The following is a 14,452-nucleotide window of genomic DNA, read 5'->3' as shown; positions in this document are numbered from 1 at the left end:
ATGTAAACCTATCAAGTGTGTAGAAGTAAACATAGGCAAATATCTTTGAAATAACTCAGTGAAATTCAAGTCAAATAATTCTTCCATACAACGCAAAAGTAAACCCATAAAAGGAAAAATGTTTGAATCTAAAATGTCTTGCTTTTTGAAATGCACCGTTAAGAGGAGTAAAAAAACAAAGCACAACTCTGGGGAAATATTTGCAAATCAAATACCTGTTGAAGGACTTTTATCCAGATACCTAAAGAAAAAACACAAAATTTAAAAGAAAGGCAAGGTATTTGAAAAGATAGTCCAATAAAGAAGATAGAAATATAGCAGATAAGCACCTGCATGTATACTTAATAATATTAATATTAGGGAAATTCAAAGAAAATAACCATGAGATACTAAAAGTATTAAAAACTGACCATTTCAATTGTTGGAAGGATCTGAATGACTTAGAACTCATACACTCTGCTTGGAAAACTCATCCAACTCCTTTGGCAAACAGTTTAGCAGTTTCTTCAAAAGTTAAATGCAAGGCTGAGGATATACCTCAGTTGTTAGAGTGCTTGTCTTGCATACACAGGTCCTCAGTTCAATCCCCAGCACCACCAAAAAAAAAAAAAAAAGTTAAATGCACACTGATCTTATGCTCTAGCTACCACACTTCGAGAGAAATCAAGGTGTATGTCCATATATGCTATGAACGACAAAGAACACATTGTATGTTTCCGTTTATATAAGCTGCTGGAGAGTGCTAAGAGTGCCAGGTATTCTGGAGGGACAGGAAGCAGATTGGTGCTTGCCTAGGGAAGAAAGGGAGGAGAGTTTGGGGGTTGGTGGAGATGGTCATAGTGATGGTTTCGCAGGTGCACACATAGATCCAAACTTACTGAATTGCACACTTTAAATTATGGTTTATATGACCAGTACACCTCAGAAACATTTTAAAAAAATATATCCATTTATATATTTCAGGGCATACGGCTTTACTTAGGGGCAGTGCCTTGGGTTCGACTAGTGTTCCTATCCCAGCTCCATGCAGACTTTCTGAATGTGGGGCACGCCAGAAGTAACTTGGGGTTTTCAATTTCTTAGGGATGCTGGCTGGTCGTAGGTGAAACACTCCATTGCTTATTAGCCATTAATACAGGAAATAACATTAAAATGCGGTGAAATTAAAAGGGAGGGTTGTGCTTCTGTGTGTTGCTTCACACTCTCTTGGGTGATTCTACTCACCTTCAGCGTCCTGCTTTTCCTTTAGGGATGGAGCATTTTCAGTCGGTTCTGTGTGGCCCTCTGATTTTACTCCTGCCAGGAGAAAGGAAATGCCCCGCATATTTACAGTAAGTGCTCATGCTGCCTGGGTCCCTGGTTGGTTTCTGTCTGGTTTCTGCTGTCTGGCATGTGCACAGGGATCCAGGCTCCGGGGGCTGCTGCAGGTCACTGGAGGCTGAGGTTTCAGAAGTGCTGAGATGTCATTTTCCCCACCCCCATTTGCAACAGTAGCTCTCTTCTCAGTCACATGGATTATCAGTAGTTTTTGGTACAGGTGATGCTCTTTCATTCTACAAGTTAATCTCGGATTTAAAAAAGCTAATATACCTGAGACTGTCCACTCTTTCCATAACCAGGCGGCTGTTAAGAACAGCTGTCAGAATCCTAGCTGAAAGTTGGGTGAGCTGACAGGGTGGGATGGGGGCAGGAGTAGGGGTAGTGAAAGAAGAGGGGAAAAACAGAGAGAAAGAGAGAGGAAAATTACAAAATAGGGCTGGGGATGTGGCTCAGGGGTTGGGTGCCCCTGAGTTCAATCCCTGGAACCACCTCCCTTCCCTGGCCCCCCCCCCCAAAAGAAAGAAGATTCCAAAGCATCAGACTTGGACATTGTAGACTCCCGGGCATGCCTTCTAGACCTGAGGGCACTTGACAAAGCAAGTTTCCTCTGGGCCATTTTCTCGCAAGTCGTAGTTCATATTTCAAATCCAAATCAAGACTACCACATGGAAAAAAATGGAGGCAATATGTGATTTTGCAATCTGAAAAAAAAGAGAGAGAAACAAAGTCCCACTGTTTAAAAATTCATGTGAAAAATGAAAATGATTCTCGAATGGGTACATATGTGACTTAAGGAAGGAACTAGGTCCCCTCGTTTGAAATGTGGCTAGAATCAATCTAGGAAACTAGTATCTGACAGCTCCAGACAGAAGTGTTCCACATCCCTCAGGTCCAAGATAGATTTGCTTAGACTGCACCCACCCTCCAAGAGACCCACAGAGACCTGGCCATTTGGAACTCATTTACAGAGTGGGAGATTCTGTCATTTATTATGTCATTGCTACTTAATGGGTATATAGTAAGAAAGTCTTATACATGATCCTAGAGTTCTGTTAGCCTGAGTACATATTTTAAATTTGAGTTTGATCTGCCTTTGATGAGTAATGATGAGAGCTGTAGGTGTGGAGCAGGCAGACAGCATAGGCATCTTTAAACATGTTTAATTTAACAATTAGAAAACCGTGAGCATTGAATTCTATTGCAATTGTATTTTGATAGCCAATTGCAAGGTGCATTGCCAATTCAGAGATGCCCAAAGGGGCAATGCTGTGTCTCAGAATTGATAAGATATTAAGGCTCCATCATTACACAGCCTGGGTTCTCCTACTTTGTACCCTTTTTGCTCCCAGTAAAATGGAGAGAATAGTTGAACCTTCCTGGTGAGGTTTCTGGGAGGATTAAATGAACTAATACCTGTCAATTCCCTCCCGGAGCAGGGTCTGCCCTCAGTTAAAATGCTCACTATTTTCATTTGATGGAGTCCAGTGTGTTAGTCAGTCATAGTCTCGGGTGTTTTTATGAAGCTTAGATCAGAAGTGACTCTCACATTTTACAGTGTCTGTCCCTTGCTACCCACCTGGGTGCTGGTACTCACACCACTTGGTCTCCTAGCCGGGCTGAGGGTGATCCTACTAGAGGTGTCATTTGCCAATGGTGAGCTTAACATAAAGGAGTGCCTGCTTTCTTATAACGTAGATATTCCTTACATCGTTCTAGGTCACAGCTTCCCAGCTCTCAGCACCTAGTAATAAATATTCAATCCCAATATTAGCAGATAGCGAGAATGAGAAGAGTGAGTGGGTGGAAGTGCTGAGTGAATTGCACAGCATATTGAAAAAGAATCATTTCAGAGACCGCTCAGGCTATGTTCTCAAAGAGGCTTATGACAGCAGTCTACCCCTGATCAAAACCACCCAGACAGCTGCAATCATAGGTATGGATTTACATTTACCCCACTAGGGTCACATCTCCTCACTGCAATCCCGAAAGCAAACTCTGAATTACCTATCGATTCCCACCTCAGTGGGCAACAAAACCTGGTCTGCATTGGCAGAAGGCTGTTTATGGTCTCCTCCTCCCCTAACTATGCTTATTCATAGGGGTCTCTGCAAAAAGATCAGTATGTTTGATTATAAGATGGTGCCTGGGATAATATGGTGTTTGAAAATATACAGTAACACCTTTCTCAAGTCTGAAAAATTCTGAGTTCCAACCACATCTGGCCCCAAGGGTATCACCCAACATGTGGCGATACACAATAATTGTGAACCATATACCTTGAGGGAAGGAACCATCTTCTAATTCTGTTCTCCCCATGCCCAGTAAATAAATGAAAAACATCCAGGCACAGGGACTCAGGCCTGGAATCCTAGCTACTGAGGCAGTTGAGGCAAGAGGATATAGCAAGTTTGAGGCCAGCCTCAGCAAATTTAGTGAGACCCTGTCTCAAAATAAAAAATTAAAAGGACTATAAATGTAGCTTAGTATTAGAGCACCCCTGAGGTCAATCCCCAGTATGCCTACCCCCCACCCCAAAAAAGAAAGAAATAGATGAATCAATGAATGAGTAACTCTACTAAGATCTATATTCAAGCTTTTCCTATTAGGCAAGAATACTTGCATTTCCTAAGTGCCATTTCTCCTGATGCCGATGGCGTGGCAGTGAGGGACTCTCAGCTACTTGTCACATGTGCGACATGGAGCAAGGGGCTCAACTTCTTTGAGCACTACTGTGCATGCGTGTTGGGTGCAGACAGTGCTAGTTTTTCATGGTCATGTGGAGGAACAGATGAGGGCATGTGTGTAAAGCCCTGTTCTCTGCATTCAAGGCCTTCACTCGGTCAATAGTATTTCAGTGCTTTGAGTTTAAATTCTCCCGATATTTCACGTGATTCTCAATGCTATGAGTGTTCAGGCCAAGATCACTGACAAATTATATTATAAAACTTTTTCATTTCTGAAATAAATATTTACGTTCAAATTGAAAGCATATCTCTACTTGACTCTTATGCTTTCTTCAAGTATTCATGAGGATTACTTTGCAATAATCATTGTATTTAAAAAAGTCATGTTTTAACATGCTTACTTTTGTAATGTGGAAGAAAAAATAATACTGTCAATCACTTTTCCTATTATTTCTTTTCATTTTATATATGCTAAGTCTGCCTCTGGTTTTCAATGAAATTATTTGATTTGCTTTGAACGTTAAAAATATTAACCTATTTGTCCAATTTATTAGCTTTATTTAGTGTTTTCTGAAAAGAAAGCGTGGTGTTTTTATTTATGTGTCATGTGTAGATCCCAAAAGAATCGCTCTGGGCAATGAAGAAGGGCTATTTGTCGTGCACATTACTATAGATGGTAAGGAGATTTACTCATCTGGGATAATTTTAAACTCTTATGATTATAGTATCAGATTTGTCCCCCCCTTTTTTGTTCTATAAATAAAAACCTTCCCCATCTAGTGTGAAGTGTTTTCAAGTCAAATGACTTTTCTAATTTCCAAGGGCCCATAATCCCCTAAAGTCTAACTATTTTCTCAGGTGATTTTATCTGTAAATCTGCCCTAACAACTCAGAGTGTTAATCTCCTCCTTCCTCCCCTGCTCTTATAACGTATGCAAGAGGAGCCAGTTTAGTGCAGTGGGTCCTCCTGAGGTCTCCCCTCCTAGCATGGGGTTAGATAAAGGAGAACCCCGTGCTGGAGGGACACCAGCTGTGCCTTCACTGAAAGCCTCCTGTGGCCTCTGGGTGACTTGGCTCTAGTGAGGAGGTCCACCCAGGTGTCCAGCTGGGACTCCAGTCTCCTTTGTTCTCTGCTGTACCCCAAACACTCGGAATAGTGCCTGGCATACAGCAGGCACTCAACACATATTTGTGAAATACAGGAATCCATTTAGTGTCAGAACTGCTCCTCCTGAAAGAAGTGGAATGTTTCTGTTTGGTAGGCACTGAGAGGTCTCTACCTCCAGGGCTGAGTTTTGTGCTTTATTTTGATAATTGTATCTGGGATGGCTAAGATAGTTATAGATTTTAATCTCCTTTTTTTTCTTTTTTACCTGTACAATTTGTAGGTGATACTCCTTTCTTCTTGTCTATTTTAATCCTCCCCAAACCAACCCTGTGAATGTGTCTGTTATTGTTTTAGAACCTGACTTTAATCCACTGGGAAAGAATTAAAAAATCAGAAAATTTCATGTATTTGCATCAGTATCAATTCTCTTGATATTATTCCCCAAATACTTGAGGCTTACCTTTCCCCGTCCCCTCCCTCTTTCTTCTCCTCTCTCCCACCCCCTTTCTATTCTTTGTCTGTCCCAGTTTAGATATCTAGTTGATCTTTTGGGAGTCAACAGTGATTCCTTTGGGATCAGACCTGACTCAAATAACTGAGAATGTACAGATAAGCTGACACAGCTAATCTGAAAGTGACATGCCATTTTTATTTGTGGATATTACTCATGTTGATGACATTAAGATGATTTATCAGATATTTTTGATTGCCGCTTTGTTAAATGCTTTTTGGGTAAAATTGGGAGAAGGGTCAAAATAAAGAAATTGAAATCACTCTGAACTTGACAGTGGACTTAACAGTGACTTCCCATCATGTTTGTCCGTGTAGAAATTCTTCGGGTTGGTGACTTGAAGAGGGTCCATCAGATTGAGCTCATCCCACAGAGCCAGATGGTGGCGGTGATTTCTGGACGAAGTCACCACGTGCAGCTGTTTCCCATGTCAGCTTTGGACGGACGGAAGATGAACGTCCACAAGCTGGTGGAAACCAAAGGGTGCCAGGCCATGACCTCTGGAACAGTGTGCCAAGGGGCCCGCACGTGCCTCTGCGTAGCTAGGAAAAGCCAGGTCCTCTGTTTTGAGCTGTTTCAGGGCAAGAAGATTTCTCATAGAAAATTTAAAGAAGTCCAAGTCCCCACCAATGTCCAGTGGATGGCCATCTTCGGTGAACAGCTCTGTGTAGGATTCCAGTCGGGCTTCCTGAGATACCCCTTGAGGAGAGAGGGAATCCCACACAGGATGCTGCATGTGCACGACCCCACCCTGGCATTTATCGCCCGTCACCCGGAGGATGCTCTGTGTGCAGTGGAGATCTCCAGCATCGAGTACCTGCTGTGTTTTAAGAGCATTGGAGTGTACATCGACAGCAGGGGCCTCCGATCCAGGCCGGTTGAGCTGATGTGGCCCGCAACTCCCAGCTATTGTCGTAAGGCTACTTTGCAGCTCTCTCTCATATTTTAAGATTGATTTATTTACTTTACTTTACTTTTTTTTTTTAAATTTGTATCAGGGATTGAACCCAGGGCCTTTAACCATTGAGCCACATCTCCAGCCCTTTTTAAATATTTTATTTAGAGACAGGGTCTCACTGAGTTGCTTGGGGCCTCACTAAGTTGCTGAGGCTGGCTTTGAGCTCGTGATCCTCCTGCCTCGGCCTCCCTGAGCCATTGAGATTATAGACATGCGCCACTGTGCCTGGCCCTCATATTGTTAATGACAGATTTTATTTTTAAAAACAACAACACTGAAGGTTTTTTCCTAATTGGTTGATGTCTTTTTCAATAGAATCACTTTAACAATGTTACATCTAAGTCACACATTTGAAATAAACTTAGCATTTCATTTTTATTACAAAGCACAGTTTATCTTGAGTATTGCCTTAATCCAAGCGGTTGCTTTTACTAATGCTCCCAAATTAGTATTTTTGTGGAATGTAAGCATTACTTAATTGTAGAATACAGTAATTAAATATTTTTTTTCTTTTTAGGTTTAGCTTATGTATAGTATACACATACTTGTTACTAAATAATTTTAATCTATTTCACATTTCTTATTGATACAGCCAATATCTAAAAAAAATAAATGTGGCCCTTCATTCACTTAGCAAATAGCAATTGAGCAAACTTACCATGCTGAGGGCGGAGGGTACAATCAATGTTAAGCAGGTCACAAGATACACAGAGTATCTTACAGTCAAAGAGGAGGAGAGCAACAATTAAGCAACTATTGCATATGAGAAGTAGAGCACCCCATGGAAACACTGGGAAGAATACATAATCCAAACTGGTAGAACATGGAGACCTACAAAATGGACTTTATTTTTCCTTTTAGCACTATAAAAATGTCTTTTCTACTTGGCTGCTTTTAAGATTTTCTCATTATCTTTGGTTTTCAGCAATTTGACAATGAAGTGCTCAGATGTGGTTTTTCTTTTCCTTCATCGTGCTTGGGGCTTGGTGGTGGCCTCTTTAGATCCCAGGGTTGGATCCGTGTTTGATTTTACTGGGGCCGATTGGATTGCAGATCTTCATGTTACTGGGATGTGAAAGCCAAGGGCCAGGAGACTCAGGGATGATCCTAAGACCTCTGACTTGAGCAGAGGAGTCCCCGATGCTGACTGAGAGAGTGGGCCCAAGGAGGAGCAGATTGTGGGGGAGGGGAGGAAGGGACCTGGCTATTTTTTTCCTTTCTTGCTGTTGTTGAAATGTCTTAAATCAAGTCCCTGACACCACGTTGCACACCCATCTCTACGTACTTTCCATGCATCTCTAAAAATAGACACTTTCTCACATACCCGCACTGCTGTGATCACTCCTGAAGAAGTTAATGACTCTGGTTACCTTATTATGAGGTATCCCTATTGAACCCCACTACGTCTCCTTTCAAAATGTGTTTGTTGGAATCAAAATCCAAGCAGGATCCACACTGCACACAGGTTTTTCCTCTGGAATGTCTTCTGATCCCGAGTAGTCTTCCCCGCCACTGACTTCTTGTCCTAAAGAATGTTCCACAAAGGGATCCGGCTTTCCATTTCTTCATGGTGCTTTTTAACTGTCTACACCCTGAATTTCTTATAAGTGAAAACAAGCTCTAAAGGCTTTTAGTAAGAAGGCATCATGAATGATCCTGTGTATACCGAATCCCCTCGAGGGGACACTTAGCCTCTGTCCATTCCACTTGTCATGGTACAATTGAGGAGGGGTTTTAGGTGTTGTCAGCCCCCACTTGCCCAGTGGAGAGAAGACAGAGCGAGGAGAAAGAGGACTCAGGTCAGCAAGAGATGCCCGGGAAGGAAGCTGGGGAGGAGAGTTTGGGGAAGCAGAAGGGAAACGTGGAGAAGAGCACCATCCAGCCCAGGAGGGAGCAGTCAAGTGAACTGAGCAGGAAGGCCAGGGTGGGGACCATCCAAGGATCTTTTGGCTGACACGTGGAAGTGAGCAGTTTTAATGGAAAGGTTAAGGTGCAGGTCACTTTGCCAAGGACTGAAGTATGAACAGGGGTAAAAGGGGGACATGGAAAGCTAGTGGCCCTTTCAGGGATTGGACTGGAAGAAAAGAGAAAGAGACCAGGAAGAGGGATGTGAACGGGAGGTATCATTTTGGTTGTTTTCATGGGTAGACATCTTCCTGTTCAGAGGCTGAATCTCTAGGAACCATAAGAGATTATTATTAAACTAGAAAGTCTCAAGAATGTTACTGGCTGGAAGGCTTCACTTCTTTGCTCAGGAATTTCACCTGCGCTTCACTAACCATACCCGGTGCTCTTTTGCTGTGAGTTGAACAGGTATAGGAGATGTAGAGTTTGAAAGGTTGAAATGAATTCACAAAGCTGCACTGAGAGAGGCGTTGGACAGCTTTCTGTGGGGGTTTTTATTATAAATATTGAAAGTTACTCTATAATTTGTCTCATGTGCATTGCTTATTTAATATGCCTTAATTAAACCATGTATATTTCTAAAATATACATGAGGAAGTTACTATATAATAATAGGGTATTTAAATGAGAATCTCCTGGTTTTCTAACCTAAACTTAAAAAAAATAATAATTTCAGCTTAGTGGATGAAAATCGATCTCAAATACTATAGGATGCCATTTAAATAACATTTTTGAAGTGACAAAATGTTAGAAATGAAGGGGGAAGGAGGGGCCATGGGTGTGGTCCTAAAAGGGCACCATGGAGGTCCTGTGCTATGGAGTCCCATGGTAATGGAAGTTCTGGGTGAGTGGTCCTGAGGTGTGGGAGCTGTGTATTGTCCTGACCCTGGCGGTGGATACATCCTCCTACACAGGTGATAACATTGTATGCAAGTAACACCTATACCCACACGTGCCCTGCTCCAAATGCAAGCGAATCTGGGAAAAATCTGCTAAAGATTGGTACCTTTAATATCAATATTTTTGCTTTGCAAATTATCATTATGTGGGGGTAGCTGGGCAGAGGTACAAGGAATTATCTCTGTATTAGTTTTACAACTACATAGGAGTCTATTTCCATAAAAATTAAACACAAAGCCCACGTCTGCTGTCCCCCCCCAGGTTACAGTGCCCCATATCTGTCAGTCTACAGTGAAAACGCAGTGGACATCTTTGATGTGAACTCCATGGAGTGGATCCAGACTGTCCCCCTCAAGAAGGTATGTGACATGAAGATCGTGTAACCATGAGTGCAGGATGAAAAAGAAAAGTCCACACAGGAGTATCCCATTGTGTGTGAATTATTTGGAGGATTAAAACCCAAATACAACCAAACACCATTTCATTAGTTTTACTACTACTACTGGAGCTACCTGACATTTCTAGATGTATTATAACCATCCTGGTTTTTATACTACCTCTGTTGAAATCCGACAATATTGTAATGATTTTCCATTTGGTTTAAAATTATTTTCAATCATTACTAACTTTTGTTCGGTGTAATCTGAACTCCTGTGAAGGCAGATTATACAGAAAGGAAAAAAGAAAGACAAAATTGAAGTATGTAGCTAAAGTGTTTCAGATTTTCAACAAGGATTTTACAGATTCATAATAAAGTCAATATTTTGTATCTCTACTACAAATAATTTAAATCCCAGATAAAAATGTAAAGAAAAATATTCGCTATTTTAGTAAGAGAAGAACATTGGAGATTTAAGAATAACTCCAGGCTATGTAGAAAATACATAGCATGAACCATCAAAAAGGAGTTTATATGGGAGAAGTCACAGTTATCTGTGAGATTTTTGTCCTGCTTTAAGCAATAATCCTTCACATAACACCTTCAGGTGCCCTTTTCTGAAAGTCTATTCTGACTGTAAACTACTCACAATACTGTTTGGCAAAATGAATTCACAAGGAAGATGATGAGTCTTTTCAGAAACTTTTTAGTTACTAGTCACTTTTTAAAAGTGAATTGAGGGCTGGGGTGTGGCTCAGTGGTAGAACACTTGCCTGTCATGCACCATGCGTTTAGCTACATACTTCAGTGTTTGATCCCTAACACTGCCCAAAACAAAACAAATCAAAATGAAAAAGTTCATTTAAAAATTAATGGATTTCTATTTAAGTTGATAATTTTAATTTTTCTTAAACTAGGACATTCACATTTTGAAATTTCATCCATACAAGTTTGTAATACCTAACACCATCCACTCTGCTGGATCGAATTTTTTTTTTTTTTTTTTTTGAGATTACAGTATTTAGAGGGATGAGTCTAAATAAAAACATTTTAATAATTAATGCTTTCTCCACAAGCAAATGTTCTTATTATAATCTTTAAACTATTCATTGAAATGGTAATCTTGTTTTTTATTATTTTAGGTTCGACCTTTAAATAATGAAGGATCCCTGAATATCTTACATTTGGAGACGATTAGATTGATATATTTCAAAAATAAGATGGCAAGTAAGAAATGACTTTTCTTCTTAGTGGACTACATCTAAGAAACTCTTTCTCAGTCACTCAAGGTCACGCAGCAAGTATGCTGAGAGGCCAGAGGTCCCCCTGGGGCATCTGACCTGAGAGTCGGGTGCCCATGGAGCTTGCACAGGTGGAGACCCAGGCACACGGCTCTGGTGGCCTGCAGGTGTCAGAGGCCCTGTTTCTTGGCCTCTGTGACCACTGATGACCGTTTCTCCTGCTGCCTGTGGGAACTCATTCGCTTCCCCAGAGGACGTGGGTCTAGAGCTGCACAAAGCCACAGCACAGACACGAGCCCATCCACGAGGTCCCGCCTACACTGCAGACACCAGCAGACCTGAAGTGTGGGAAAAATATGCAGCCACGAGAGATTCATTTCTGTCTCTTATTGAAGGCGTGGGAGGAAAGGCCCAGTGTAGCTGTGCATTAGGTGACAAAATAGCACCATCTAGATGGCTGAAACGACAGGTCAAGGTGTGGGCAGGGTTGATTCCCTCTGAGGCTGGGAGGGAGAATCTGCCCCAGGCCTCTCTCTAGTTTCTGGAAGTTTCCATCAGTCTGGCATTCCTTGGCTTGTAGAAGTATCCCGCCTCTGCCTCCATCTCACAGGGCGCTCTCCCCGTTTGCCTCTGTCCAAATGTCCCCTTTTCATAAGGACACCATGATGTTGGGTCAGGGCCCAGGCTAATGGTCTCATCTTAAATTGATCATCTGCAAAGACCTAGTTTCCAGTTGAGGCCACCACGGGTACTGCAGTTGAGACTTTGCCAACTTTATGAGGGACATCATTCAACCTCGAATGAGATGCTTTCATTTCTTTTTGGGGATCCAAGATAGTTTTGAGGGTTTATGTTTCACAGTTTTGTCCCCTTCTGGATATTGAAATCTAATCTCTCAATATTAGAAGAAGCCCCGATCTCTATGGAACCAGATAAGGGTCACTGGATCTTCCCCTGAGATGAGAAGAGGAAATAAGCAGAGAGCCGTGATTTCTCTCCCTCTACCCTCCTACCTCACCTTCTTTTTCTGCCATGGGGCTCAGAAATGTTTTGCTATGTTACAAGGATAGTAATCACTCTTATTTGTTGGGACACTTGCCCGTTATGCTCACAGTGTTATTTTTGTCACTGTGATCAAAATATTTGACAAGAACAATTTAGGAGGGTGAAAAGTTTCCGAGGCGCCGTCCAATGGTGAGCTGATTCCATGGCTCTGAAATGTGAAACTGAAGCGTAAACCCTCGGGTGAGGTCGAATATCATGGCAGAACAGCAAGGGAGGGGGAAAGCTGCTCACCTCCTGGCAGCCAGGAGACAGGGAGAGAGCCATCAGGAGGAGCCAGGAACAAAACATAGGATCCCCAAGGCACTCCTCTCACGACTCAGTTCCTCCAGCCTAGGGTAACACCCAGTCATCCATTCAAATGATAAATTCCTCAAATGGATTAATCCACCGATTCTCTCACAACTTTCATAACCTAATCGTTTCACTTCCAGCATTAACACAGGAGCTTTTGGGGAGTGCTTCATATCCAAACCACAACACTTTGCAGCATAACTGAATATCTTCACATCCTTAAGCTCCAAAAATGTGATAGGAGAGCCCGGCACGGTGGCACACACCTGCAATCCCAGTGGCTCGGGAGGCTGAGGCAGGAGGATCATGAGTTCAAAAACAGCCTCAGCAACAGTGAGGCACTAAGCAACTCAGGGAGACCCTGTCTCTAAATAAAATATAAAATAGGGCTGGGGAGGTGGCTCAGTGGTCGGGTGCCCCTGAGTTCAGTCCCTGGTGCCCTGCCCGTCCCCACAATGTGATTGGAGGAAAAAGTCAGCACATGGGGGTGGAAGGGTGCCAAAGCCCTGGCTTTCTCCTGGTGAAATGAGGTCACTTTATAGGAGATTGAGAATTAAACCCTGGCATGTTAATGCTGTTTATAATAATCTTAGTAAATTGGCTGTCACTTCTGGAAACTGGAGCAATCTGACATTGGTGCAGGTCCTTGACAACAGGGCGGTGGGAGACCTTTTCAGTTTCAAGAACTTCTTCCTTTTGTTTCCCAAATACCCACACAGATGACGACGAGCTGGTGTTCCCTGAAACTTCAGCACATCCTCTGAGGCAGATGGTCCCACACGTCAACAGCAAGCGGCGTTACTCCTTCCGAGTCCCCAAGGGGAAAAAGACCCTCTCCAAGGGGCTGTGACCACCCTTAAGGGGGGGCGGGGGGAGAGCGAGGGACCACTCACCCCTCTCGGAAAATGGAACTGGGTCCGGGTCATCTGCTCCCTGTGGCGTGAGTATGAAAGCCAGGGGGATGCGTGGGGGTCATTTCTCTTTGAGCGTGGAATGATGGATATTTCGGGTGTGAGCCTCTGCACAAGGCCACCGCAGAGAGTGTGTGCACCCCATGACGTGTCCCGTGAGCAACAAACAGGACATGCGTGCAGCTGGAGAGACTCCTTTCTGACTCAGTCTGCCTTCCTCAAAGTTAATCTCCTTAAAGTTGGCTGTGATTTCTGTCACCAGAGGGGCAGAAAATGAGGCCAATCTGTATTTGACATACAAATAAAAACACAATTAAAAAACGAATTTAAAGAGTCACTATTCTATGAAAAATACGTAACAGGGCCGAATTTGTTTGCTGTCCATCAAAGATGTGGCTGTTTGAGACCACGTGATTTCTATCCCAAAGCTTTCCAAACCATGTGCCGGGGACAGACTGTTTCTCTCCACTCACTGAGTGGGTTCACTGGATGGTTCTATGAGCTGTGCACAAAAAAGTGGCTGCTACAGTTTTGTCTTTGCCTCACAAAGTTGATTGCAGTAGCATGTGGTTTGCTGATGAATACCTCAAGTAATAATTTTCAGTAAAGCAGTGATCTCCAAAGTGCAGCCAGAGGTCTTCTAGTTTCAAACATGATACCTATAAACTATTCATCTGAGCTGGGTGTCTTCTACTCTCTCCCTTTGATATCCTTAAAGAGCCCAGGCCAGAGCCAGCAGCACTGCATAAGACCTGCCCTTCCTGAAATGCCACCCACCCCCCATCTCCTTTATGTTAAGGTATTTCCATGCACTTAAAAACTAGTTTTGTTGGTTTTTTTTTTTAAAGTTTTTCTCTAAAAAATTTCTGGTTTAAGAAATAAGCCAGACTCAGAAAGTCAAGGGTCGAATGTTTTCTGTCCTATTCCATGGAAATAGAAGGGAGAGATCTGTGAAGCTCTGGAAGGAGCTGGTGGGGGCTGGTGGGGAAAGGGAGGAACTGCAGGAATGAATTCAGCGAGTTATGCTATGAACATATATGAATGTACCACAGTGAATTTCACCTTTATGTTGATCTATAGAGCACCAATAAATAGATGACCGATATAGAGGAAGGGGAACTGGAGAGGGAGGAGGGGAGGAAAAGAGGAAGTACTTAAGACTGAAATGGAGCAAATTAT

The 14,452-nt window shown here is 42.6% G+C and overlaps 1 protein-coding gene across 6 annotated transcripts in view; it reads left to right on the top strand.

Moving 5' to 3' along the window:
* Window positions 1–10,996, top strand: part of LOC308631672 (serine/threonine-protein kinase MRCK alpha-like) — a 99,229-nt gene extending 88,233 nt beyond the window's left edge. For 5 of the 6 annotated variants that reach the window (XM_081263042.1, XM_081263044.1, XM_081263040.1 and 2 more), the window contains 3 exons: window positions 1,250–1,331; window positions 4,618–4,680; window positions 5,941–6,079. In XM_081263042.1, the coding sequence (XP_081119168.1) occupies window positions 1,250–1,331; window positions 4,618–4,677 (142 nt within the window). In that variant the 3' untranslated portion in view covers window positions 4,678–4,680; window positions 5,941–6,079. Of the gene's footprint in view, window positions 1–1,249; window positions 1,332–4,617; window positions 4,681–5,940; window positions 6,080–9,647; window positions 9,746–10,907 lie in introns of those variants that run through there. The other variant, XM_081263039.1, reaches the window with a different exon arrangement.
* The last annotated feature ends 3,456 nt before the right edge of the window (window positions 10,997–14,452 follow it).

This window comes from Spermophilus citellus (genome assembly GCF_964194105.1).
Source record: "Spermophilus citellus genome assembly, chromosome: 12".
In the NCBI taxonomy this organism is placed as follows: Eukaryota; Metazoa; Chordata; class Mammalia; order Rodentia; family Sciuridae; genus Spermophilus; species Spermophilus citellus.
The sequence above is the reverse complement of the archived record's forward strand: the minus strand, read 5'-3'. Positions and strand labels throughout refer to the sequence as shown.